This window comes from Ceratotherium simum, chromosome 22 (assembly GCF_057802395.1).
Source record: "Ceratotherium simum simum isolate JZ-2026a chromosome 22, ASM5780239v1, whole genome shotgun sequence".
Taxonomy (NCBI): Eukaryota; Metazoa; Chordata; class Mammalia; order Perissodactyla; family Rhinocerotidae; genus Ceratotherium; species Ceratotherium simum.
This window is the reverse complement of record NC_141921.1, coordinates 33,736,367-33,763,695: the sequence shown is the minus strand read 5'-3', so window position 1 is coordinate 33,763,695 and position 27,329 is coordinate 33,736,367. Positions and strand designations below refer to the sequence as shown.

The 27,329-nt window shown below is 59.4% G+C and overlaps 1 protein-coding gene across 1 annotated transcript in view; it reads left to right on the top strand.

Annotated features, from left to right (window-relative positions):
• Positions 1-27,018, top strand: part of EPHA8 (EPH receptor A8) — a 35,417-nt gene extending 8,399 nt beyond the window's left edge. Inside the window, exons 3-17 of the mRNA XM_087446600.1 lie at positions 2,612-3,275; positions 10,651-10,806; positions 13,020-13,355; positions 17,670-17,794; positions 17,866-18,028; positions 19,245-19,338; positions 20,559-20,626; positions 21,454-21,618; positions 21,811-21,996; positions 22,295-22,356; positions 22,887-23,096; positions 23,940-24,089; positions 24,176-24,366; positions 24,730-24,894; positions 25,043-27,018. Of these exons, the coding sequence (XP_087302726.1) occupies positions 2,678-3,275; positions 10,651-10,806; positions 13,020-13,355; positions 17,670-17,794; positions 17,866-18,028; positions 19,245-19,338; positions 20,559-20,626; positions 21,454-21,618; positions 21,811-21,996; positions 22,295-22,356; positions 22,887-23,096; positions 23,940-24,089; positions 24,176-24,366; positions 24,730-24,894; positions 25,043-25,157 (2,784 nt within the window). The 5' untranslated portion in view covers positions 2,612-2,677 and the 3' untranslated portion in view covers positions 25,158-27,018. The remainder of the gene's footprint in view (positions 1-2,611; positions 3,276-10,650; positions 10,807-13,019; positions 13,356-17,669; positions 17,795-17,865; positions 18,029-19,244; positions 19,339-20,558; positions 20,627-21,453; positions 21,619-21,810; positions 21,997-22,294; positions 22,357-22,886; positions 23,097-23,939; positions 24,090-24,175; positions 24,367-24,729; positions 24,895-25,042) is intronic.
• Positions 27,019-27,329: the final 311 nt, after the last annotated feature.

The window sequence follows — 27,329 nt, the reverse complement described above, 5'->3', positions numbered from 1 at the left end:
AGGCTGGCACGCCCTGGACCTCTTCCCCAGTGGTCCCTGGAGGCAGGCGCAGGTGGGCTGGGAAGATGATGACAGTTTTTCAGCATCACATAGTCCCTTTCCTCTGGTGTCTGCCTGTGCCAGGCAGAGCTAAGCCCTTCGCAGTCGTCTTCTCCTTTCATCCTCTCACGCCTCGCTGAGGTGGGGCCTGTCTCAGCCCCATTTTACAGATGTCTGCGCTGCGTGTGGAGACCACACAGCTGGCCAAGACGGGGTGAGATGGAAGGGCTTTGTCAGGCAGGAAAGACTTGACCTGCCCGCAGTCCCCGCTCTAGTGCATGTGGAGTAGCTCAGGACCCCACAGATTCTCAGAGCACCACGAGGACTGTCTTTACCTCCCTCGCCCGGACCCCCTTAAGCGATGGGATCTCAAGTTCAAAGACCACTGCACATAGAGGCCCGAGGGAGAAGATGAAAGTGTTGCATCTCTGGTGGAGCCAGGGCAGGACCCAGAGCCCATCGCCTCCATCTGCCCTGGGCCCCCAGCCTCTTCTCAGGGCCCTCAGGAGTCCACTCAGCCCAACAGCGACTGCTCCCGGCCAACCAGCATTCTGCAGTGAGGAAGCTGGGGCCCAGAGAGGAGCGGCGACTTGCCCAAGGTCACACAGCAGCTTGGAGACCGAGCCAGGCCCAGAGCTGGGCCCCTTAAGTCCTGGCTCATTTCTCAACGCTGCGTCTCCAATGTGACTCTTCTGTGTCCAAACCGGGCTCCTTGGTGCTCTGTGAATAACGCTTACACTTCCAGCCCAGCTGGGGCTCTTCCTCCATCCCTGCTGGGGGTTCCTGCTTCAGCCCCGCAGGAAGTTTCACCCACCCCCCGATGCCTGCTCCCTCCACCACCTTGTCTGATGCACTGTGAGGCACTCGAGGGAGGGGCTATTTCTCACGTATTTCTTTCTTTTTAAAAAAGTTGTGGTAAAATACACAGATCATAAAATTTACCAGCTTAACCATTTTTAAGTGTACAGTTCAGTGGCGTTAAGTACATTCACCCGGTTGTGTGACCGTCACCACCATCCGTCTCCAGAACTCCTTTCATCTTCCCAGATGAAGATGGGACACTAACTCTCCGTTGCCCCCCCCCCCACCGCCCCTGGCAGCCACCATTCTATTTTCTGTTTCTATGAATCTGACTCAGTACCTCATATGAGTGGAATCATACAGTATCTGTCTTTTTGTGACTGGCTTATTTCACTTTGCATACTGTCCTCCAGGTTCAACCATGCTGTAGCATGCATCTGAATTTCATTCCTTTTTAAGACTGAATGATATCCCCTTGTATGGATGTACCGCATTTTGTTTATCCATTCATCCACCAATGGACGCATTTGGGTTGTTTCTACCTTTTGGCAATTGTGAATAATGCTACTGTGAAAACAAATGTACAAATCTCTCTTTGAGATCCTGCTTTCAGTTCTTTTGGGTATATACCCAGAAGTGGAATTGTTGGATCATATGGTAGTTCTATTTTTAATTTTTTGAGGAACCGCCATACCGTTTGCCACAGCAGCTGAGCCATTTTACATTCCTGTGCACGAGGGTTCCAATTTCTCCACATCCTCACCAACATTTGTTATTTTCTGTTGTTTTGGTAATGGCCGTCCTAGTGGGTGTGAAGTGGCATATTGTAGTTTTGATTGTGTTTCCCTAATGATTAGCGCTGTTGGGCATCTTTGCATGTGCTATTTGGCCATCTGTGTGTCTTCTTTGGAGAAATGTCTATTCAAGTCCTTTGCCCATTTTTTAATTGGGCTGTTTGGTTTTTTGTTGAGTTGTAGGAGTTCTTTATATATTCTGGATATTAATCCCTTATCAGATACATGATCTGCAAATATCTTCTCTCATTCCGTGGGTGCCTTTTCCCTCTGTTGATAGTGTCTGGCTCGTTTCTGAATCACTGATGCCTGACCAGCACCTGGCACAGGAGCAACCACATCAGCTTCCCCGTGTCCTGGTGCTCCCTTGAGCAGAACCCAAGCTGGCCTGTGTGCTCCCCACCATAGATGGGGGCAGAGGGAACATTAGGAACAGCAAGGCAGAGGGAGTCCATCCATCACACAGTCACTCAATAAACACCAATGCCGGGCCGCTGCTGCAGGTTTTGAGGCGGGGCATGAATGGTCAGGTTCACATGTCAGAAAGGTCCCTCCGGCAGCTGATACGGCAGCTGGACCAGTGGGCTCGCTGACTTCCCCAGGCAAGTGCCCCGACTCCGGGAGTGATGGGAGCAGCCACACAGAAACGAGGTCAGGATTTGTAGCTCTGGCGCCGCCACTTCCCAGCTCTGTGGCCTCAGACACGTGGCTCATGTGTCTGAGCCCCTATTTCCTCGTCGGTAAAAAGGCAGCAAATAACACTTCCCCAGAAGGACGTGACACAATGTGAGGTCACGTCTGTAGGGTGCCAGGCCTCTGGCAGCTGTGACGACCCACAAGAAGGTCAGCTCCTCCAGGGCAGAAAAGGTTCTGTCTTCTTCCCCAGGGCGCCCCCAGCACAATGCATGTGGCGAGGGTGACGGGCAGGAGGGCGAGGGCTGACTCTCATGTCACTGGCTGTGCTCTCTCTGCCGCAGTGGGACTCCATCAACGAGGTGGACGAGTCCTTCCAGCCCATCCACACGTACCAGGTGTGCAACGTCATGAGCCCCAACCAGAACAACTGGCTGCGCACAAGCTGGGTGCCCCGCGACGGCGCCCGGCGGGTCTACGCCGAGATCAAGTTTACCCTGCGGGACTGCAACAGCATGCCCGGAGTGCTGGGCACCTGCAAGGAGACCTTCAACCTCTACTACCTGGAGTCAGACCGCGACCTGGGCGCCAGCACGCAGGAAAGCCAGTTCCTCAAAATCGACACGATCGCGGCCGACGAGAGCTTCACAGGCGCTGACCTGGGCGTGCGGCGCCTCAAGCTCAACACGGAGGTGCGCGGCGTGGGCCCCCTCAGCAAGCGCGGCTTCTACCTGGCCTTCCAGGACATTGGCGCGTGCCTCGCCATCCTGTCTCTCCGCATCTACTACAAGAAGTGCCCCACCATGGTGCGCAACCTGGCTGCCTTCTCGGAGGCGGTGACGGGCGCCGACTCGTCCTCGCTGGTGGAGGTGCGGGGCCAGTGCGTGCGGCACTCGGAGGAGCGGGACACGCCCAAGATGTACTGCAGCGCCGAGGGCGAGTGGCTGGTGCCCATCGGCAAGTGCGTGTGCAGCGCCGGCTACGAGGAGCGGCGGGATGCCTGTGTGGGTGAGCACCCCCGCGTGGGCGGGCTGGCGGGGGGCTCAGTCTGGGCTGGCTGCCAGGGTGAGTGAGGGGACGTCACAGTCAGCAGGCGTCTGGGTGGGAACACAGCACCTGGGAAGATGGGTGAACCTCCAGGGTTCCTGTGTCAGCAGATACCCCGGGCCGCCTGTGTGTGTGTGTGTGTGGTACAGGGGGAGGAGAAGAGAGGGAAATGCCACAGCCGGGTGGTCCCCTCCGTGGGCGGTGTGGAGAGGTCCGTCTAAGGACGCCTGTGTGATGGGTACACCCCTGGGTACGTACCTGTGTCAGGGACAATACTATGAGCTAACTTATGTCGGGCATTGTTCTAAGCACATTTCACGTGTGAATTCAGTTAATCCCCACAACTACCCTGTGAAATGGAAACTACTACTCCTCTGGTTTTATGGATGAGGAGACTGAGGCACAGAGAGGCGAAGCAACTTGCCCAAGGTCATACAGCTAGGAGGTGCGAGGACTGTGGTTTGAGCCCAGAAGTCTGGCTCCTGAGTCTGTGGTCAGAACCACTAGACTTCTAACCTGTGGTGGAGGGGGCAGTGGAACCAGGCCCTCAGTAAGTGAATGCAGTGTGGGGCCACTGTGAAGGTGTGTGGGCAGGGCACCCAGGCAGCACTGCCCAGGTTGGGTACGTTACTGGGGCACCTGAAGTAGCCTGCCTGTGTTCAGGGGGAACTTGTCTAGGGACCTGTGGGAGAGGACAGCCAAGGTCCCTGTGGAGGAGGGTAGCTGGGAGCACCTGGGTCATGAAATGGCGTGGCACCTGTCCCCACGGGTGTACTGCTGGGGTTCCTGCATCAGCCCAGCAGCAGGGCCCAGACCCCAGGCCGTGTGCATGTGTGTCACAGCTGCGCTGTGCCCCTTGTGGGAGCAGTGCCGCCAGGCGTCCTGAGAGCCCGGGAACACTGGAAGAGCTGGTGTGGACAGACAGCTGGTGCCCCAGCTGTTACTGGTCGCCGCCTGGTTGCCCTCTGCCCTTTTTTGGCCTCTCCAGGGACTGGACACGTGGCAGCTCCGCCACTCAGAGCACGGTGAAGGCTGCTGTTGGGACTGTTGGTTCTCCTGGGGGAGGACGGTGTTCCTATGCAGGGATCAGAGAGACGGGGGCCGGTTCCCAGACAGCCTCAGTGAAAACTGGGGCAGGGCCCTGTCAGCCCCAGGAATATCCTCCTCGCTGTTGGTTTCCACTGCACAGGCCCTGAGGCCACAGTTAGAGGGAACTTCAGCCCCCTCAGCTCCATCCCTCTGCCCCTAGCAGGCAGGACAGGCCCCTTGGTGCTTGCAGGACCCAGCAGGGGACACGCTGACAATTTCAATGATGCACAAGGCGGTTCTTGGGAACCAGGATCTTATGTCCAACTCCCAGCCCCTTCCCAGCAGCTGTCTGGGGCCCTCTGGCTTCCTTAAGAAACCTTTCTTCACATTCCCAGCTGCCACAAGTCTTCACCTCTCCTGGACCTGAAACCCCAAAGCACCTTCTGTGACATTTGCCTGTTTCTGCATTTGGTCTACCCTCCGTGGCCCCGTTTGCCAGGCTCCGCAGGCCTCCAGCCTCTCCTGGTTCGTCTCACAGATGAGCCTGTGCTTCTCAACTTCCCGCTGGGTAATAATAGCAACAAACATCCCTATTGCCTTTACAGCCTGCAAGGGGATTCCTCACACATCAGTTCATTTGCTCCAGGCGGGTCTTACAGTTCCATTTGACAGATGGGGAAACTGAGGCTCGAGAGATCGTGTCGCCTGCTTAGGTCTCACAGCTGGTGGGAGGTGGGGCTGGGACCTGAGTCCAGTCAGTCCTGCTCTGAGCCACGTGTGGGCTTTCCACACATCCCTGGCCCACCCCCCGACCGCTCTCCCCATGGAACTGGCTCCCGACATCCTCTCATTCTCACGGGGTAATCAAGTCCCTTAGCTACAATTTTTTGAGTATTTGCCATGGGCCAGGCACTTTAATGAGTGCTTCTTATATGTCATGTCAGTTACTCATCCTGTTGAACATCTGCTGTGTCCCAGGCACGGGGAGTCCCTGCCTCTGGGGAGTTCATGCAGCTTCTCATCCTTGCAACAGTCCACTGAGCTGGGTATTACATCTCCATCTCACGGATGCGGAAGGCTGAGGCCCGTCAACTCGAGTAGCAGAGTAGGGATCTGAGGACGGGTTGTCTCGCTCCAGAGCTGGAACTGCTTCCTCTGTGCACAGAACCCTCTGCAAAGCCCCACTTCCCTCCTCCCCGGGGTAACGTTCAGACGGTTAGTAACTGGTACAGTGTAAGCCGGAACAGTCGGGCCAGCTGGTGGATCCCTGCTCGAGCTCAGCCTCTGCCCCCAACTCTGGACTCAGCCAGTGGGTGCAGGCCACCTGTTAGTCCAGTGTGCTCTGCGTGCGCTGCCAGTACACTGGTCTCCTGACTTCGGGGCTGGGCCTCGCTTGGGGGCCTTGGTACTGCTCCAGCCACCTTGTTTCATGGAGGCAGGAAGTGGAGCCCAGAGAGGGAATGCGTCTTGCCCAAGGTCCCACAGCGTGTCAAGGGCGGGACTCTTGGTGGAAACCCCAAGGCCCAAGCAGTGGGACCTTCCAGGGCCAGGAGAGGCCAAGGCCACCCTCATTTCCTGGTGCTGCTGACACATTCATAAAAAATAATACAGAAAAGCCAAAGCAGGGTTAGGGAATTGCAACGTATTTTGAATTTTACATTTAAATCACAATACAGCATAATCATGCCAGTTGCAAGATAATTACAGGTTTTATAAAAAATACTAATTCATAGTGCACTGCAGGCAGTGAGGTTTGGGAAGGGAATGCCAGTTTGAAGTCGCGTGAGGAGAGACTTTTCTGAGCCCCGCCGGTGGGCTTCTGTGATGGTCTGTGCAACCTCCTCCTTTGCAGGAGCAGCGCAGGTCCCAAACTGAGGCCTCCACAAATGGGGGGCCGGGCCAGAGGCCTGCCAGCGTCCCCCATCCCCATCCCCTCCTTGGTGGGTGGCCCGAGAATGCAGAAGATGGGGGCCACGCAGGAGCTGGGAACAGAGTGGGGGATGCCCTTCCTGGGCTGCTTGAGACGTCCTCTCAGAGCCGTGGCCCCCCACCCAACCAGAGTGAGACCTCCTGAGGCCGGGGGCCCCGCCTCCTCCGGGACAGTTCTCTCTGAGCAAGCAGTCGAGGAGAAGAAGGGGCGAGCCGTCTCAGCTTGTCCAGCCCTGAGCCCCCCTTCTGGTGGTAGGAGAAGAGATCCAGAGCTTGAGGCGCGCAGGGGCCGGGCCCACGGTGACAGACACCCTCCCAGCCTCCGGGCTCCCGTCTCGCTGGTTTCGCCCTCACAGCTCCCCTCCGAAGTGGCCAGGCAGCTCTGGATTTTACAGAGAAGACAATAAAGCCCAGGAGAAGAGACCAAGCTGGTCACATGGCTCTTTGGAGGCTTTACTGAGACTGCACCCAGGCCTCAGAGAACCACGGAAGGTTATCAGAGCCACGCGGAGCTAGTCCAGGTTACCCGTGGGGAAACGGAGGCCCAGAGAGGGGCAGTGACTGGCCCAAGGGCACACAGCTAGGAGTGGTGGATCGAAGCCCAAATCTCCCAGCTCCCCGACCAGAAGGCTCCCCACGCCTCACAGTTCCTGCCCCAGTGACCTCCCCACACCCGGCTGCACTGCCCTCTCACTCCAGAAAGGGGAGGACCTCTCAGAGTGTCACCCAATGGAGCAGCAGCCCCAACTCTGAAGTCCCTGTTGCCGTCCTTCCTGTCACCTGGACTCAGAATATAAATCACCCTCGGTGGCCCTAATCATCTTTCTATAAATATCAGAGTCTCATTTCGGAGGGGGAGCGTGAACGACGAGCTCTTTCGCCTTCCTGACTGTGTTTAAAATCTGATTTAGAATTAATTTCCTTTGGTCGTCCACCGGCGGACACCTTATTTGTCAAATCTCCAGCTCTTCGCAGGGGAGAGGAGGGAGGTGGCCGGGGCCTCAGGCAGCTGCCGGCCTGACAGGCTGCCGGGCAAGGTGCCCTCTGCAGGGGCAAGAGCCCCTCCTGGCCCCCAGCCCGGCCCCGGGTGCAAGGCCTCCGGAAGCAGCCTGGGTCGTCGGGCAGGGCCCCGAGCCACTCCATCTGTCTTGGCCATTAATTCCCGGCTCTCCTCTAGGTCTCCAGGCTCCCTGAGGCCTGGTGATTAGTATTCTTATTAAAGATTATTTTATTTTCATTGTGCGGATTAATCTGGCCTTGACACGTTATAGCCATATGGGTATTAGCCGGGCGTGTGAGAATGCCCACTGGTTTATCCCTTCACTCAAATGCAGCAGAATGGCGGGGCCGTCTCTCAGCCCCGACGGGTGTTGAGAGGCTGGTGGGGGAAAGGCCCCAGCTCCCTCCAGAGGCTCCTCCACCTGGGTTTGTGTTCTGGGGCCGGGCACCCAAGCTCCCTGCACCTCTGTTTCCTCTCTGCCCAACAGCTATATTAGTGTTGGCTACGTAGAATTGTAATAGTAAGTGCCAGGACTGGGCTGGCCTGAATTCATGTGTGTTCACTCGTGCCATCCTCCCAACAGCCCGAGGAGGTGGGTCCTATTATTATTCCCAGTTTACAGATGGAGAAACTGAGGCCCAGCAACTCGCCCAGTGTCACTTAGCCTAGGCGAAGGGGTTAGACGAGAAAGGGGACCTACGCAGCCTGCTCCCGAGTTTCTGCTCCTGACTGATAAGGACTAGATGAACTCTCTGAACAGTCAGGGACTCAAAAATGAAGGCTATTATGTTGTGCTTCCTCCATGCCGTGCATGACACCGAAATGCCACCGCGCGTGTGCTTGTCTGCCGCTCACTGCTCTGCAAGCTCCGTGAGAGCAGGACCAGCTCTTATTTATCTGGGGTCTGTAGTAGAAACTCAGTACATTTGAGTGAAGGGATAAACGAGGGACGGAATACTCAGAGGGCCCCTGAGATGCTGACGGACGTGGATCCAATCATTACAGCGAGGATTACGGTCATTCGGTTCAACAACAGGTCCGACAAATCTCTGCTGGCCAACTGCAAAGCCCTCTTCCTCTGCCCGCTTCCTGGGCTCAGAAGGGAGTTCCTAGGCTGTGCCCCAGGACTGCGCCTCCTGGGGGGCTTCTGGGAAGAGGAGGCAAGGTCACGATGTGTCAGCTAGGAGTCCCCTCGACTCTGAGCTCCCAGCCCCCAGTCAGGCCTGAGCCCTCTTGGGGCCTCCCCAGGGGGAGGGAAGATGTCTCAAAACTGAGGCATATTTCCCCGACTCCCCGACGTCTAAGCCCTTCCTGGCTCCACGGCCTCTGAGTCTGTCAGGCAGCTTAAGGGACTTATCATCTCTCCTGATTTCAGGTTTTCTTTCAAGTTTGTAGAATTTTACAAATTAACCTAATTTTAGCTATTATAATAAAGAGATACGATCAACATCCAAAGAAGAAACGACAGGATGTCTTTTCAAGTGAAGCTTCTCTCAAGCACCGAGTTCTCCAGAATAGGAGTTAGTGGAGAGAGATGCCGGGGAGCTTCCTGGTGGTCCGTCTGCAGAGGAATCCAGTTCCGTAGGTAGAGCTGGCAGTGGCTGGCTGGGTGGCATTTGGCTGTCCTGACCCCCTGGGGTCTCTCTCTGCCCAGAGCAGATAATGGTGGGATTAGCTCAATTTGAAAACTCCCACCGGCATTGACAACTTCTGCCCTGAGCCAGCCCTGGGCCAGACACCGGGAATTCTGAGATGAATAAGGCAGCCCTGGTCTCATTCACAAGGATCTGCCCACAAGGACCTTCTGGCCTGGGAGGAAAGTCAGACACACAGATAAATAAGTCTAGCCGTAGTGTTACAGGTGGTGAGACTGAGCAGGGACTGCAGAAGTGGAAAGAGGGGAGTGGTCGCTTCTGTGTGTGGGTGTGTGTGTGTGTGTGTGTACATGTGGAGGTGTGGAGAGGTCCAGAAAGACTTCATCAAAGGGACTGTTAAAATCAATCTTGACAGGTGGACAAAGGAGAAAAGGCAGCCCAGGAAGAAGGCACAGCACATGCAAAGGCCCTGAGGCAGGGAACAGCCTGCTGGGTGTGGGGGAATGACCAATCCTTTAGTTCAACCTGAGGATGGGGCATGAGAGGTGGCGCTGAAGGAGGCTGCAGGTGTGTTTTGGTCCCACAGGGAGGGCTTTGAATGCCAGGCTTTGTTGTTTAGGGCGTGGGGAGCGCGTGAGGGGTTGAACTGTCAGTGATGGAGGCAGGTGTGCATCCTAGAGAGTCCCTAGACCTAGAGTATCCCCACTCCCTTCATGGCTGACTCCCTCTGGTCCTTTAGGCCTTTAGCTCCTCCCACCATTGCCCCTTTGCCACATTATCCGCTCTATTTCCTTCCTGGAGATGATCACAGCCTCGTTCACTGGGTCTCCCCCTCCAAAATGCCTGCTCCTTGACTGCGAGACCATGTGGGTCTCGTTTGTGGCTGTGTCTCCAGCGCCCAGAGCAGCGCCTGGCACACAGTAGGTGCTCAGAAAGACAGGTGAAATGAACGGTGGTCACTCCAGGAGCTGGGATGGGAGGCAGGGCTGCAGGCTGGTGTGGAGGCTGCCGGGCTCCTCAGGTGAAGGATGAAGCGGGTGTGGCAGAGAGGCTGGAGGGAAGATGGGATGTGAGACAAGTCAGTCCCAGCCAGGGTGGCAGTGACGTGGGGTCTGGGAGGGGTGGGAGCCTGTGAGTCCTGGATGGTCAGCGTTGCCTGGGGAGCTTGTAAAACACAAATTCCCAGGGCTGTCCCTAGTGGCTGTGGTGGGGCCGGGACTCCGTATTTTTATGGAGGTGGTTCCACGTCTGCCCTGCTTGGGAACCGCAGGTCCTACAATCCGTGTCTCTTTTCCAATCACATTTCCACCCATCCCCATTCCCTGTCCGGCTGTCACGTCCCACTCAAGTCACATGCCTGGAGTTTTGGCCCCCCTTTGATTCTTAGCCTCTTGCCCTCTCCACCCTGCCCCCAAGGCTGGTGTCTCACTCAAGAACCAGTGTCCTGTGAAGGACAGAATCAGGCTGGAGACGGGGCCTGGGTGGGAGGGGCCGTTAGAGGAGAGGCTCTTCCCTGTGCCGACTTTGGGGCTGGGACTCAGGTGTCAGGGTCCCAGCCTCAGCTCTGCCCCCGACTTGCTGTGCAACCCTGTGTAAGTCGCAGGCCCTCTCTGTGCTTCAGTCCCTCATCTGCAAATGAGGGTAGGACTGGGTGATGCTGAAGCTCTGCACCTCCGTCCTTCCGGGTGACCCTCCAGGAAGCCCTGGGTCAGAGGGAGAGCTGTCCCCGAGGCCCACCATGGTGGCCTGGCTGGCTCACCTGCAGCTGCCTTCTCCTCCACAGCCTGTGAGCTGGGCTTCTACAAGTCGGCTCCCGGGGACCAGCTCTGCGCGCGCTGCCCTCCCCACAGCCACTCTGCAGCCCCCGCCGCCCAGGCCTGCCGCTGCGACCTCGGCTACTACCGCGCAGCCCTGGACCCACCGTCTGCAGCCTGCACCCGTGAGTACCAGCCTCGGACCCCAGCACCCCTGAGACCCAGACTGGACCAGGACCCTGCGCTTGGGCCCACAGGCCCCAGGGAGCCGGTGCTCTGTGGATGAGGCAGGGACAAGTGGCTCTCTTGGGTCAGGGCCCAGCCTGGGGTCCGGGGCGACTCTGACCCCCCACGGTGGCTTTGAACTCTCTGGGCTCCCAGCCTCTTGTCCTGTGTCACCTGCCATCTCTCCAGGGAAATCTTCCTTCCCTCCTTGGTCTCTCCTCTCTGTTCCAGAGGGCAGACGAGAGCTGGACTCTGGCCCTTCCCAGGGCCGGGTGGCTTTGGTAATCTTCTGGCCCAGCAGTAATGCCAGCGTCCCGGGGGCTGGGGTGGGCAAGCCAGGGGATTTGCCCATGAGGCAAGGGGGGGTGTCACAGAGCCCCCCATCACTGTCATCCTTGATGAACTGGTTGGATCTGCTGAATGCCGGGAGCTGCCCTAGTGGGTGCGGGGTGTGTGCATGGGTGTGTATATGGAGTGTGTGTGGCTGTCTGCGTGGATGATGGCATGCGTGTGTCTGCTTCTGTGTGTGCCTTGGGATGCCTACGACTGTGTGTATCCGTGTCGGCAGCTGCTGCTACAGAAGATGCCTGCAGAGTGTTTGGATGCCTGAGGGTGAGTGTGCAAGGGCTTGTGCCCACGTATGTAAAAGATCCTTAGGGGTGTCTGTGCACACATGTGTGCGCATCTGGGTACCTGCTGGGGGCTCCTAAGTCCCCGAAGAGCTTGAACAAACATGCCTGTGAGCTCAGCATGTGCATACTTGGCCCTGCAAGGGAGGTGTGTGCGGGAGAGGGTGTGGCTGCGTGTGCGCACACCCCGTACACCTGAGGGGACTCCCAGGGCCGCTGGCGCCGCGCCTGCAGGGCTGCGTGACTGTCTTGGCGTTTTGCTGATGCAGCTCCTCTGTTGCCTCCTCTTCCGTGGCCTGAAGGGGCCTCTCATGCTCCCATCCCAGCCGGGGAGGGGCTGCAGCCAGCTCGGCCCACCCCGTTTGCCAACCCTGGGCTCTTGTGGTGGGGGGAGGGGTATTTCACACGGCTCTGATTTTGCCCCCGAATTTACCCCAACCTGATCCCCGTCTTCCCCTCCCCCCTTCTCCATCACCTCCCCCCAGGCTCCCTGCACAGGGCCGGTGAGGGCCCAGGTGTGTTCACACCACATCCACACGTGCGCACACACACATACGTTCCCTCCATCCCTCCCTCCCTCCACTGTTCTGCCCAGACCTGTGCGTTTTCCTCATGTGGGACCGAGATGGGCAGAAGGAATGGCTGAGTGACATAGTGACAAGCATGGGCTCCTCAGGCCAGGTGAGCCCAGCTCTAGGCCGTGGACACTTGCATTCAGCTGGCTGAACTCTGGTTTTTCTCCAAATGCACAATTCAGTGCCCTAAGGTTCTAGAAATCTCAAGGCTGTCAAAGACTAGGCTTTTAATGTTCCATACCCTTCAGATTCTAAGATTTCGCTTGCTTCTGAGATTCTACAATTCTGTGTTCTTACGATCTAAGAATCTCTGCCTGGGATTCTGAGAGTCGGAATTCTGAGCCCCAGGGGTCTCCACAGCCCCCCACGCCCTCCTGGCTCAAATCGCCACCCCCAGGGGCCTACCCCAGTCCCCAACCCTACCCCTCTCCCAGGGTCCTTGTGCTGCCCAGACTGGGGCTCCCTCTGGGGCGGTTAAGGGGCACACAGGGCCGTGGGGGCACCCGTTGGGCTTCCTGGGGCCTCCACTTTGCTCCAGCAAAGTGCTCCGTGGCATTTACGTTAAATCCAACACACGGGCTTAAGGTGGGGTGTGGGACGCAAACAGCTGGGGCATTTCACACCCCGCATGGCTGCTGTGGGCACCCCTCAAGGCTGTGCAGTATCGGTCCCCAGTTCTGGGTGAAAACTTAGGGGAGCACAAACTGTAAAATCTCTGTGGTCCTGCAGGGGAGCTGGGGGTGGGGGTCAGGTTTCTGTGCCCAGACTCTGACACCATGGTCCCAGTCTGATGGCAGAGACACTGCTTCTGCCCTCGGGGAGCTTCCTGAGGATGGAGTAGGCATGACCTTATCCTTAGGGAGCCCCAAATATCATGGGGGTGCTCCAGCCCTTCTCTGGTCTGATGGGAGGAGACTGGACCGGCTCAAATAAATACCCTCCACTCCACTGTCATTCTCTGCCCCGCAGGGCCACCCTCGGCACCTGTGAATCTGATCTCCAGCGTGAACGGGACATCCGTGACCCTGGAGTGGGCCCCTCCCCTGGACCCGGGCGGCCGCAGCGACATCACCTACAACGCCGTGTGCCGCCGCTGCCCCTGGACGCTGGGCCACTGTGAGACGTGCGGGAGCGGCACCCGCTTCGTGCCCCAGCAGACGAGCTTGGTGCAGGCCAGCCTGATGGTGGCCAACCTGTTGGCTCACATGAACTACTCCTTCTGGATCGAGGCCGTCAACGGCGTGTCTGACCTGAGCCCCGAGCCCCGCCGGGCCGCCGTCGTCAACATCACCACAAACCAGGCAGGTAGGCGGAAGCCTCTGTCCGCAGCCTCCCCGGCCCCTGCCCTTCTGGCGTCAGAGCGCTGCTGCGGTCTGGCTGTGGCCTTCTGGGCACAGCCCAGAGGTGGGCAAGTGCCCACCTCTCCTGGCCCTGCGCTCCTCACCAGGACTCAGAGCTACGGGCCTCAGAAAAGTAGAACACGTCCTCTAGGTGGGAGGAACCCAGAAACACAGAGGCAGGCTAGCCTGGCCGTCATGGGCCTGGGTTCCAGAACTTTCCCTCTCTGCCTATTTCCTCCCTGGTGCGATGGGAATAATAGTACCTGCCCCAGGTACTGTTGTGAGGCTGAAGTGACAGAAATGAAAATGCTTAGCCCAGCACCTGGCCCATGCTGCGTGCTCGAGAAATGTCATTAGAAAAATAAAATCATTCTGATTATCATTTTCCAGAACAGCTGCCACTGCTGCCCCTGGGATGGATTTGGTCTCACTGGTTTGGACAACAGCCATTTATCTCTCTGTTTCTAGCCAGTTGGTGGGCTGGATTTAGCCCCTGGAACCTCTTCTTTTCCAAATTCTGGTGGGTCCTGCCTGTCAAGGGGCAGCCTGACCCGAGAGCCCACCGCGGGCAGCTTCCCCATGAAAGCCACCCTGGCACACGCCCTGGACCCCACAGCTCCTCACCCCCATCTCCTCCCCACACCATGCAGGCCTGGCTCAGCAGACACTATTCCCACCATGTCACAGAGGAGGAAACCAAGGCACAGAGAGCCACCCCATGTCACCACATAGGAAGTGGCAGAGTCAGGATTCGAACCCAGCTCTGTCTCACTCCCAAGTGAAACAGGCCTCCCATCTCTGAGCCAGGGCACCCCTCCCTGACGCCAGGGTGTCAGCCGCTCAGGAGACTCGCATCCGACCAGCAGGTGTGGAGCACCCACTGAATGCCAGGCACTGTCCGCGGTGCTGGCCACACAGTGAGGGACAGGCCCGTGTGCCGGTGCTCAGGGAACTGCCTTGCCCACTTTCTAGGGCGACTGAGGCCAGTGGCTGGCTGGTCGGGGTGGAGGGTGGAGCAGAGAACCCAGCAGCGTTCAGACCCCGGTCGATGTGCCCCATCAGTAAAAAAGGGAAACCCTCCCTTGAACCCACGCTCTCCTCCAGCCGCTGGACCATTTCTCCTCCCGTGAAAACGTCCCGAAAGAGTGTCTGTGCTTTGCCATGTCTGTGTCCTCTCCTCTATGGGCCTCTTTGGGCGTCTTTCCCACCTTTCCACAGAAAGTCAACATGCCCACGTGGCCACGTGCTGTGGGCACTGCTCCCCCCGCTCTTCCTTCCTCCTTCTTCAACACTTTTCTCTTGCCTTCCGTGCCCCACCTGCCCCCTATTTCCCGTCCGCCTGCCTGGCCTGTCCTTCTCCATCTCTGCCAGCCCCTCCTCTCTAAACAACCTTGGAAGTCTGGAGGACCCTCCTCTCTTCCCTGTTTACTCAGGTCAACCTTTCCTGAGTGACCTTATGAGGGTCCACGGCTCTGAATTCCACCTCCGTGCTGACATCCCCAAAGTCTTTCTGCAGCACAGACCTCTCCCCAAGGTTCAGCTGCCCTCTCCCGTGTCCACTCGGATGTGTTTCAGATAACCCCCAAACCTGCACCTGCCACAGGCCCCATTCTCGGGACATGGCCTGGTTCATGGGGTTACTGAAGGCCCGAGCCCAGTTGTCCTCCTTGACTCTCTCTCTCTCATGCCACATCCATCCCCTAGCCAGCCCCCATGGGTCCCCTTGAGCATAACCACCTCCACACTTAGTACCCACCCACTCCATCTATCTTAGCTCAAGCTGCCATAACAAAATACCATAGACCAGGGGGCTTAAACCACAGAGATTTATTGCTCACAGTTCTAGAAGTGGAAGGCCACCATCAAGGTGCTGGCTGATTTGGTTCCTGGTAAGAACCCTCTTCTTGGTTGTAGATAGCTGCCTTCTCACTGTGTCCTCACATGGCAGAGGGAGAGCGAACGTTCTGGTCTCTCTTCCTATAAAGGCACTAATCCCACCGTGGGAGCCCCACCCTCATGACCTGATCTGAACCTAGTCACCTCCCTAGGACCCCAGCTCCAAACACTATCACATTGCAGGATAGGGCTTCAATATATGAATTTGGGAGATGGAACACAATTCAGTCCATAGCACCGTCCATGTCCCCATCACGTGTTGCCTGGACAACCAGGGGAGCCCCTCTCACCTTGCCCCGTGACTCATTCTCACACCACATCCTGAATGAGCTTTAAAAATGTGAGGTCTGGTCCTACGTGAGCCCATTAACAGCTCCATCCTGAGCTCAGATACAATTCAGACCCTCCCAGGGCTGGGGGCGGGGGACCCATGTGACCCGCCCCTGCCCGCCTCTCCAGCCTCACCCCATCCACTCTTGCCTGGCTCCCCCAGTCCAGCCACACTGGCCACCAGTCCCCATCCTTGGACACCACAAGCCCTTCCCCACCCCGGGCCTCGGCCTTGCTTCCCCATTGGAGTGACACGCTCTTCCCTGGGACGTTCCCATGACTGGCTCCTTCAGTCCTCAGTTCAACTGTCACCACTGCCTCAGGGAGGCCCACCCTGACCGCCTCAGCTAAAATGGCCCAGTTCCCTCCCAGCCCCCTGCTTACGTAAGGTCCTCTCCATCACAGCGCCTCTTCATCCTTTCATGGCGCTTAACCAACCAGTAATCATGCGTTGACTTGTTGTCTTATTTGCTTTCTGTCTCTCTTACTAGACCATAAGCTCCTGGAGGGCTGTCTTGGTCACTGCAGTATCCCCTGGTCCTAGCCCGGTGCCCGGCATGTGGTGGCATTCAGGAAACCCTGGGGGGTGATGGAGTGGACGCCCACAGCTCTGAGCTGGGGCCTGGGCAGACAGCATCCCTGAGCAAGTGGGTGAGGTCTGTCCTCAGAGACCACCTGCCCCCCTGCCGACTGGCCCCTGTTCTCCACAGCCACCTCCTCCTTGGAGCCGTCTCTAGTGCCCCACCCTTTCTCCCTCCTGCCTCTGAGCCCTGGTCTCCCTCTGTCTGCCCCACACACGCGACACCTCTTGCCTTGGAAATTCTTTGGTTTTTAAGAGGCGCTCATGTATTCCTGGTGCTGCTGTGTGTTGCTCACGTACAATGGTTGTATCTGATCCTCACCTCCTCCTGGCAGGCGGTGCCCTCTAGCTTCGCTTTCTGGATGGGGAGACTGCCGCCCAGAGACAGTGATGGTCCTAGGCAGCAAGACAGGGGCCAGTTGTGAACCCAGACTTGATTCCCAGGCTGGGGGGTCTCCCCTGTGTTGCACTCTCCAACTTAGCTCTGGAATTGCTTCTTAATTTTTCATGTCAAAGTCATCCAGCAGCATTTATTGGACACCTACTGTGTGCAGTCCCTGCCTACAGGGAGCCCCCAGGTGTGCTGGGGAGATAGGATGCCCAGATATGAGGCCAGAGCTGGCCACGTGGGGCAGGTGGGGAACATGGGAGGTGTGGGGCAGAGAGTAGAACTCAGGGTGAGCAGGGGTAAGAGGAGGCCTGTGGGCTGGAGGAGGGAGTGGCAGCCTTGCGAGCTGTTCCGTGTTTGGCTGTGGCTGGGTCCATATCTGACACTTCCCAGCCGACTCACCTCGGAGGTAATTGCACTGAATGCAGGAGGGAGGGAGGGAGTGGATGAATCAGTCTGTGAGTGAGGGGGCGAATGGGTGGCCTGGTGTGACTCGAGAATACGTGAGCTCAGATGGCCCGGGCCTCAGCTCATGTCCCTTCCCTAAGGATCCAGAGCTGTCCCAGTCACACCCCCCAGACCCAGGCAGTGAGGGTCCGGTTCCTTCCATTCTCCCCCTCCCTCCCTTCTTTCCTTCCTCCTTCCTCAGGTACTCTGAGAGCCTGCTCCACCCCGGGCCCTGGGCTGGGGGAGGGGAGACATGGAGATAGAGACATCAGGCGATGGGGCCCCAGGGTGGACAACAGCGGCTGCTTCACGGGGCTGGCGGGGTCCAGCCTGCTTCCGATGGATGGGCCTGGCCAGAGAGGAGGAGGAGGCAGTGAAAGCTCGGCCGTGGAGCCGACCCCAACATCCCAGAGCAGAGCCAGGTGTGCCGCCCCAGGTGACTGACCAGGGCAGGGCCAGTGATTGGCCGGGAGGCGTGGAGGATGCTGGCTCCCCTGGGGGCGGGGGCAGGACAGTCAGCAAGCTGAGCATGGCCGGAACCAGGATCCCTGCACAGGGCCCTGGGAAGGAGCGGGATGGAGGCCAGTCCCCGTTCTCGCCTGTCTGCCCATCTGACCACAGCGGCCTCCCTCCCCTAGCCCCGTCCCAGGTTGTGGTGATCCGCCAGGAGCGGGCAGGGCAGACCAGCGTCTCGCTGCTGTGGCAGGAGCCCGAGCAGCCCAATGGCATCATCCTGGAATACGAGATCAAGTACTACGAGAAGGTACCACGGGGAGGGGAGGGAGGGGCGGGGGCCAGGCAGAGGACTGGGGCTGACCACCCCTCCCATGGCAGGACAAGGAGATGCAGAGCTACTCCACCCTCAAGGCTGTCACCACCAGGGCCACCGTCTCGGGCCTCAAACCGGGCACCCGCTACGTGTTCCAGGTCCGAGCCCGCACCTCGGCAGGCTGCGGCCGCTTCAGCCAGGCCATGGAGGTGGAGACCGGGAAACCCCGTGAGTGCCGGGAGCGGGGAGGGCGAGGGGGTCCCTGGTGGTCGGGGGGAGGGAACTGTGCGTGCTGAGCTGGTGCCTTTGGTGGATCAGCATCTTTACAGGTGAAAAACAGGCGCAGAGAAGGAAAGGTACTTGCCCAAGGAGGCAGAGCTAGTAACAGCCGGTCAACTGCTGGCTTTTCCTGAGCTCAGTGGGACTTGCAGGTGTCAGGAGGCCCTTTCCAGCAGGATAACCTTGTAATTGTCCCAGAGACCCTTAGTGAGTCGGCATTACCCACATCCCCATTTTACAGACGAGGAAAAGGAGGCTCAAAGCCGTAAAGTGAGTTGCCCGAGGTTACCTGGCAAAGCAGGATTTGAATCTGGTCAGCCTGGGGAAAATTCCATGTCCCTCCGCAGTGTCGTCCGGCCTCCAGGCTCCAGAGCAGTGGTTCTCACAGCGTATTCCAGGACCAGCAGCATCAACCTCACCCGAGAGCTCCCAGAAATACTGATTCTCGGGCCCACCCCAGACCTTCTGAATCAGAAACCCTGGGGGCGGGGGGCAGCAATTTAGGTTTTATCCAGCCGGCAGGGTGATTCCGAGACGCGTTCCAGCTGAGAGCCCCCGCCCCATCTCCAGCCAGCTGAGGTCTTCCCCTGTCCTCCACACCCTCCAGGGGGCGGTGCTGGGATAGAGGGTTCAAGGCCAAGTTCAGGACCCTGCTCACCTGGCACCCTTGGCGCTCGTGCGTCTCAAGTGTTCCTGATGCCATGTGGAGACCACCCAGACGGGAGTCCTGTCCATCCCATGTCCCGTGTGGCCTGGGGTAAATTCCTTGAGTTCTCTGAGCCTCCGTTTTCTCATCTGAAAACTAAAGATACTACCGGGACCTCCCTGGACGGGGTGCGGGGAGGGTTCATGGAGACCGGAACGTGAGCCCTTAGCACATTCAGCTTGCTGTTAGGGTAGCAGGCAGGCCAGGCATTTTCTGACTCGTGATAGGTGAGAAGATTGAGCCTCAGAGAAGTCTAGTGACTCTCCCCGGGTCACACAGTCCGCGGAGGTGGTGGCAGAGGTTGGGAAGGGTCTTGAAGGGGAAGCTCAGCAGAGAGAGGGGTGGGGGCAGAGCAGGAGGGGGCCTGAGAGGCTGCCCGCAGCCCCTGGGAGAGCCGCCAGAGCCCTGGGCCTGAGGCCAGGGCTGAGCCGCTGCCTGCCCCTCCGGTGACCCCTGCAGGGCCCCGCCACGACACCCGGACCATCGTCTGGATCTGCCTGACGCTCGTCACGGGTCTGGTGGTGCTGCTGCTCCTGCTCATCTGCAAGAAGAGGTGGGTGGTCCTGGCCCCCAGCCCCCAAGCCCCGCCCGTGGAGTGCTGCGCTGCCCGCCTGCCCCAGCCCTGTGCCTGGGGCCGGGCTCACTTACAGACACAACTGCTCCTCCTTCCTCCTCCTTCGACACTTTCCTCTTGCCTTCCGTGCCCCCCCCACCCCCCATTTCCCGTCCGCCTGCCTGGCCCGTCCGTCTCCATCTCTGCCAGCCCCTGCTCTCTAAACCACCTCGGAAGGCTGGAGGACCCTCTTCTCTTCCCTGTTTACTCAGGTCCACCTTTCCCGAGTGACCTTATCAGGGTCCATGGCTGTGAATTCCACCTTTGTGCACATCCCCAAAGTCTATCCCCGGTGCAGACCTCTCCCCAAGATCCAGCCACCCTCTCCCGTGTCCACTGGGATGTGTTTTAGATAAACAACCCCCCAGCCTGCACCTCCCACAGGCCCCCATCTCAGGACATGGCCCGGTTCATGGGGTTACTCAAGCCCCGAACCCAGTCGTCCTCCTTGACTCTCTCTCTCTCATGCCACGTCCGTCCACCAGCCAGCCCCACAGCAGAACCGCCTCCATCTCATTTAATCCTAATGACACCCCAGGGATGCAGAGATTCTGACCTCACTGTGCAGGTGTGCATGTTGGGGATCAGAAAGGTTAGGCTGCTTCAGCCAAAGAGATGCCAGAACTGGGGCAGGAACCCACCTGAAGACTCTCGGTCACTCTCCCCACTCCCACTCCATCCAGAGGGAGGTGGACGTGGGATACTGGGCTCAAGCAGGCTTAGGATCCCAGACGGCAAGAATGAAGGATCATCTGATAGACGGAGAAACTGAGGCCCAGGGAAGGGAAGGGGCTTGCCAAGGTCACACAGCAGAGTCGGCCTCAGAAACCTCATCTCTCAACCCCTCCACCAGGGATGCTTTCATGTAAAATGAGGCTGATGATGCCGTAGACTTTGCCGTGAGGGCCAGTGGACTCGCTTTTGTAAACTGTCAAGTGTTTATAAATGTCAAGGATGTCACAGTTCCGCTGGGTGGAGAGCCTGAGAGCAGGGACTCCTTCCTGCAGGGGCAGGGGCAGGGGCCGGGGCTGGGGTGGCAGGTGCTGACCTGAAGTGGGGAGGGGAGTAGAAGGGAGGAGTCCTGACTTGTCCCTGAGTGGGGTCGAGGCTGCCGCTCGGGGTGGTCTGGCCTCAGGCAGAGCCGTGCCCATCCTCCGCAGGCACTGTGGCTACAGCAAGGCCTTCCAGGACTCAGACGAGGAGAAGATGCACTATCAGAATGGGCAGGGTGAGTGCGGGGCCCCGGGATCTGGGGGCAGAGAGGAGGGCACGGTGGAACCAGTGCTGGTGTGGGGGAGGCACAGGTGGGAAGGAGAAAGGTGCCCCCAGAAAAGACCAGAGCCCCAGAGATGGACAGCAGGATGTCACAGAGATCCGAGACCCCACAGCTGTTAACTTTTCTTGGGTTCGCAGACCCCACTGAGGATGCTGAAGACCCCCTCCCAGGGAAACGCACCCAGTGCATGCACTCACACACAGTTTTACACACAATTTCGGAGGGGCTCATATACTCTTGGACAAGAACTCCTGCTACAAAGAGCTTTTTCAGGACTCTGCAGAGACCCCAGAAAACAAGGCAAATATGGGGATGCCTACCTCTGCACCCACTTCTGTGGCCATGTAGGCAGTAGTATCAGTCATGGTCCTGATTCCCGTTGAGCCTGAAGGCAGCCTCAGAGTCCTTCTTCGCACGGTCTTCTAGAGAACCACTTTCAGTCCATCTAAGTTGGCACTTGTGATAAAACCTTTTTTGCCACTTTCCTACCCCAGAACAATTTAGAAAGATCTTAAGGACTCTAGAAGTGACCCCAGAAAATGACAGACATGCTCAGAACTCACTGGAGACCCCAAAGTCCTCTAGAGACTCCAGAGCTACTCCACTGAGACCCTATTTTCACTTGGCTGGCACTTATTGGGCGCCTGCTGTTTGCCACCACATCCTGAGATTCCCAGAGACGCTCCTGACCCCGCCCCAGACCTGTCCCAGGCCCAGGGAATGCTGGGAGAGAAGTCTTCCTGGACCCCACTGATGGCCCTTCCCTCCTGGCCCTTCAGCGCCCCCACCCGTCTTCCTGCCCCTGCACCACCCCCCGGGAAAGATCCCGGAGCCCCAGTTCTATGCAGAACCCCACACCTACGAGGAGCCGGGCCGGGCGGGCCACAGTTTCACGCGAGAGATCGAGGCCTCCAGGATCCACATCGAGAGAATCATCGGCTCTGGTGAGCCTCCGGGGCTGTGAGGGGGGACATCACGGAGGGGCGCCCGGGGCAGAGGGAGAGGGGGCCGGCAGAGCCGGGCGTGGCCAGGCCCGAGGGGGCACACGGGTGTGAGGCTGGGGGAGTGCGGGGGTCTGGGGCGAGGGGAGGAGGGTCCCACCACCCTCCCCTGCCTGCCCCACTCGGGGTCCACAGGAGAGTCCGGGGAAGTCTGCTACGGGTGGCTGCGGGTGCCGGGGCAGCAGGACGTGTCCGTGGCCATCAAGGCCCTCAAAGCCGGGTACACGGAGAGGCAGCGGCGGGACTTCCTGAGCGAGGCGTCCATCATGGGTCGGTTTGACCACCCCAACATCATCCGCCTGGAAGGTGTCGTCACCCGTGGTAGGTGCCAGGCGGGGGCAGCCCCACCCTGCAGGGCCCCACCCTGCAGTGGCCCATCTCCAGACCACCCTGCTCTGCCCCTGCCCTGCCCCTGTCCCCTGGCTCAGGTCCCCCGGTGACTCGGTGCTGGAGAGGGCCCAGGGCCCCAGGACCCCAGTGGGGACCCTAGGCTTCCTGGGGCCCTCAATGCTGGCCCAGCTCCTGGCAGCTCATGAGCAGGGGGCATGTTCCTGGGGTCTCTGATATAGCAACCTGGATGCCCCCACCAAGAGCCCCTTCCTCCTGTCCCCCTCCCCAGGCCGCTTGGCAATGATCGTGACCGAGTACATGGAGAACGGCTCTCTGGACGCCTTCCTGAGGGTGCGTGCCCCGCACCGCCTTTCCTATGGGCTGGGGGGAGGGATGTTCAGTCTGGGTGCTGGGAGATAATATGAGGCCTCCAAACACCTGCGGGAGCTTGGACCCAACAGCCCTGGGGAAGCGGGGCCAGGAATAGGGGAGTCTTATGGGTCAGCCAGTCAAGCTGCCTTTCAGCTCCCCATCACGTGAGAGTCTTGCTGCCCTGCACACAGGCTGAGGGGTGCTCTGTGGGGACCCGGGGCCCTGCTCAGCTGGGAGGCACGTGGCTGTGGTGGAAATCACTGGATTCCCAACACCCGCCCTACTGTTTATTTGCTGGGTGCTCTTAGGCACAGGACTTAACCTCTCTGAGCCTCCATTTCTCCTGCAAAGTGAGTGAGCAGTCATCGCCGCCCCGCCTCCCTCTCAGGGTTGCTCTGAGTGTAAATGGGGCCGTGAGCACAGAGCATAGACGGTCACATGCTGCACACGCAGTGAAGCCCTCTGTCAACTGCAGAGCCCTCCTGAAGCCCAGCCGTGTCCCCCTGCAGACCCACGACGGGCAGTTCACCATCATGCAGCTGGTGGGCATGCTCAGAGGAGTGGGCGCCGGCATGCGCTACCTCTCGGACCTGGGCTACGTCCACCGCGACCTGGCCGCCCGCAATGTCCTAGTTGACGGCAACCTGGTGTGCAAGGTGTCCGACTTCGGGCTCTCGCGGGTGCTGGAGGACGACCCTGACGCCGCCTACACCACCACGGTGCGCAGCCCACACCCCTTCACGTAGCCCCAGGGAGGGGCGGGGGGCGCAGGAGGGCTCCCCGACAGTTCCTGAAGTGAAGCTGGCAGTTTCTGGGTCGCCCTCTACCTGGGGCAAGTCGTGCCTCTTCTCTGCAGCTCAGTTTCCCCCTCTGGGAAACGGGAGCCACCTCTCCCGCTGCTCCTCTGTCACCAGGCGGCTTGGGGAGACACCAGGGCTGGTGGACACTGTCACTTCCTCACGCGGAGATTTTGGGAGAATTGGCATCTCTCTGAATCAAATTGATTCCACATCTGTCTCTAAAGTTTGGCTAAAAACCAGCATTTTCAAAACGTATTCCATGGAGATTAGGGCTTCTCTAGAGGTGCCTGGGGGCTGCCTTCAAGGCAGGAGGCTGAGTGGACGGGGCTCGGGCCCCAGCCCCTGACTCAGCCAGAACCTTCGCTTTGGTTTTTACCCACTGAGCCTCCGAATAAGGTTTCACTTAGAGAAAGGATTTTGCGACCAAAAAAAAAAAAAAAAAGAAAGAAGGAAAAGGAGGAGGAGGAGGTAGAGAGCTTCTGGGCCGCGTTCTCGGAGCTCCCTCACTGGTCCAGGCAGCTGCCCGCTGGCCGGCGCTCACGGAGCATCCACTGTGCCGGGTGCTCCACACACGTCCTCGCGTTCGGTCCTCATAGCTACTCTGGGTGCCCGTCTCCCCCATCAGAACGGGTGTCCTCGGAAGGTGGAGGCTGTGTCTCCCCCACTGGATGGCGAGTTTCCAGCCTGGGAGACAGGACCCCAGTGATCCGCTCCCTCGCTCAGGCTGTGGAGAGGCGCTCAACACACCTGTGTCCTTCGCAGGGCGGGAAGATCCCCATCCGCTGGACAGCCCCCGAGGCCATCGCCTTCCGGACGTTCTCCTCGGCCAGCGACGTGTGGAGTTTCGGTGTGGTCATGTGGGAGGTGCTGGCCTACGGGGAGAGGCCCTACTGGAACATGACCAACCGTGACGTGAGTTTGGGGCCCTGGTCGGGCAGAGGCGGAGGGGCCTTGGAGGGAGGGATGGCCTCCAGCCCAGCGCTGTGCCCCCTCCCCAGGTCATCAGCTCCGTGGAGGAGGGGTACCGCCTGCCTGCACCCATGGGCTGCCCCCGCGCCCTGCACCAGCTCATGCTCGACTGTTGGCACAAGGACCGGGCCCAGCGGCCTCGCTTTTCCCAGATCGTCAGCGTCCTCGATGCCCTCATCCAGAGCCCTGAGACGCTCAGGGCCACGGCCACTGTCAGCAGGTGCCTGGCGCCCACCCCAGCTCTGCCCAAGCGCGGCTGCCCCCCCCCAGCATTGCCCCGGAAAAGGCCCGGACTTAGTCCAGGCCGTGACCCCTGGACCGGACCCAGCCTGGGCCCCGGACCCCTGCCTGCCTGATCCCCAGACCTCTGCCCTGCCTGGGCCCCAGACCCTTGCCCTGCCTGGGTCCCTGACCCCTGCCAGCCTGGGCCTTCCTTAGCCCTCTCCTTCCAGGCCTGAGGTCTGGGCCCTCAGACCCCTTGCCCACTGCTGAGCCCGGATGGAGGCTGAGGGTGGCTGTGCCAGGGTCCCCAAGGAAGGCAAAGGCCCTGGCAGGCCGCTTACCAAGGGCCCCTGTGCCTCAGGTGCCCACCCCCTGCCTTTGCCCGGAGCTGCTTTGACCTCCGAGGGGGCGGCGGGGGCCTCACTGTGGGGGACTGGCTGGATTCCATCCGCATGGGCCGCTACCGGGACCACTTTGCTGCTGGTGGTTACTCGTCTCTGGGCATGGTGCTGCGCATGAACGCTCAGTGAGTGAGAGGGTGGGGTGGTCCCCACGGGGGTGCAGCAGGGGGAGAGGGCAGGGGTCCAGAGGCAGAGCCACTGAGGGGGTTAGCAGCTTCGGGGGATGGGTTTGTCCCTCCCAGGCCAACCTGGTGGGCACTCCCTCCCTCACAGGGATGTGCGTGCCCTGGGCATCACCCTCATGGGCCACCAGAAGAAGATCCTGGGCAGCATCCAGAGCATGAGGGCCCAGCTGACTGGCACCGAGGGGCCCCACCGGCACCTGTAACCCAAGGCTACTGGGGCCTGGGCAGCAACCGAGCCTGCTCCCGGCCATGCTGGCCGTCACAGGACGTGTGGGGCTGGCCGGCAGTCAGGGCGGCCCCAGGCCTGTGTCCCTCCCCTTAGGCGCTGGGAGGCCCTGGAGTGATCAGGGGTCAGGGTGCCTGGGAAGGGGCCTTTGGTGCCCAGCACGGCCAGGACACCCGCCCCCAGGGCAGAGGGCCTTCTCTATCCCAGAGGCTGGGGCCTCAGCACCACTGAGCCCATAGCGACATCGCTCACCTGCCTCTGTGTGTGTGTGTGTGTGTGTGCGTGCGTGGGCGCACGCGTGCGCTTGTGCTATAGGGTGTGTTCTCACGAGGTCGTGGGGACCTGTGTGAACATGTGTGATCACGTGTGTGTGTGTGTGTCCACCTATCAGGTCCCAGCATGAATGTGTGCAAGTTGTGGTGTGCGTGCTTATCTGTTAAGACTGGGGGCACACATGCGTGACCTTGAGTGGCGTGTCATGAGTAAGAATGCATGTCCCAAGCCTGTGAGCAGGGAACTTGGTGTGACGCTGCCCGTGGAATGTGGGCCTGGGTCCCAGCACCTGCAGGGCCTTGGAGAGGCTCACGCCCACCTCCCCTGTGCGTGGAGGCCGGAGCCAGGGGCCACTTCTGAACTGAACCAGCACCAGGCCCACCCTTGTCTCCGCCCGAGTGAGCCCGCCCCCGGCTCTTTCTCAGGTCCAAGCCCTCCCTCTAGCTGGTGGGGGGCAACCTGCAGCCTCCACCTGGCTCCAACCGCTGCTTCAACAGGAAAACAGGGTTCTCGGCCAGCCCCTCTGGCCACTTTCTGTGGAGGCATCACCGGAGTACGTGAGATGCCCTCAGCTGGACTGGGCTGCCTGGCCAGAGGCCAGGGGCCACCAACTTCCCTCCAGTCTCTGATGCCCTTCCACGGCCCAGGGCTCCTCACCTGGAAGTCCCTCTGCCAACCTCACTGCCCAGCCCTAGCCTGCCCCGCAGCCCCGTGCCTAGGATCAGGGACCAGGAGACCCAAGTCCATGTCCGCTGCACCATCTGAGCAGACCGAGGGCTGGAGCGGGGGTGTGCCTTGTCCAAGGTCACACGGCGGCCAGGTTTCTGAGCTGAGGCCTCTGCCTCCCAGCCTAGGGGTCTTTCCCCCGCAGCATCCCACACGGACAGCTGTGGGTGGAAGGGGCTTGCGAAGTGCCCCTGTCAGAGGCTGACCCTCCCCCTTACGGCCCACCAGGGTATGTAAATATCTTTTTTCTACCATGTCAGAATATTTTTTCCTCACTCCTGACAATGCAAAAATGGTCTTCAAAGCACATAAAAGCAGCAGGGTGAGCAAGTCCCACCCTAGGGGCAGTTCGGCAGACAAGGCCCAAGGAGCCCATGGGGCAGGACGCCGGTGCGCCTGCCGCCCCGAGGGAGGGGCCAGCCCGGCCCCAGCCCCGCCCCGCCCTCCCTGTAGCCAGCACAGCTGTCCCGCGGAGACGCCAGCACTGAGCACCCCTCCCTCCTGCAATAATTCGGGGATCTCAGCCCCGCCGGGTGCCGCAGCCAGCTCTCTGCACCTCTGTATATTATGTTACTATACAGCCGAGCTGTTCTTCCTTCCTATGGAAGTCGGAAACATGGTGAGGACACGATCCGGGAGGACCCTGTTCTCCTCCCACCCACCCCTCTCTCACCCCGTTCCTGGGCTCTGCATCCTCATGGTCAGGGGGACACAGTGGGCCTGGCGCTTGCAAAAGTGTGGCCCCTGCCGCCAGTGTGAGGTGCCCCTCGGGATCCCAGAGATCTGCCTCTCTGAGGTCTCCATCCTGAGTCTTGAACTTGCCCACAATAAGAATAAATTCTGCCTCATCTTTGCCTGTGTCTCCTTTTTTTCCCATCCCTACGACCCTGACATCTCCCGATGAGGAAGGAGCAACCTTATGCTGTGCACCTACTGTATACGTCCCATATATTTCTTCCTCTCTGGTCTTCTTGTCTATCCCAGGAGGTGGACTCATGCCCCCATTTTATCTGTGGGGAGGCTGAGTCTTATAGAAGTCGACTTGCCTGTAGTCAAGTTTGAGGGGAGCTGAATCAGAACCCAGGCTTGTCCAACTCCAACGCCCATGCTCTGCTAGGAAGCACCCCCAAACACCCCAAATTCTGTCTTC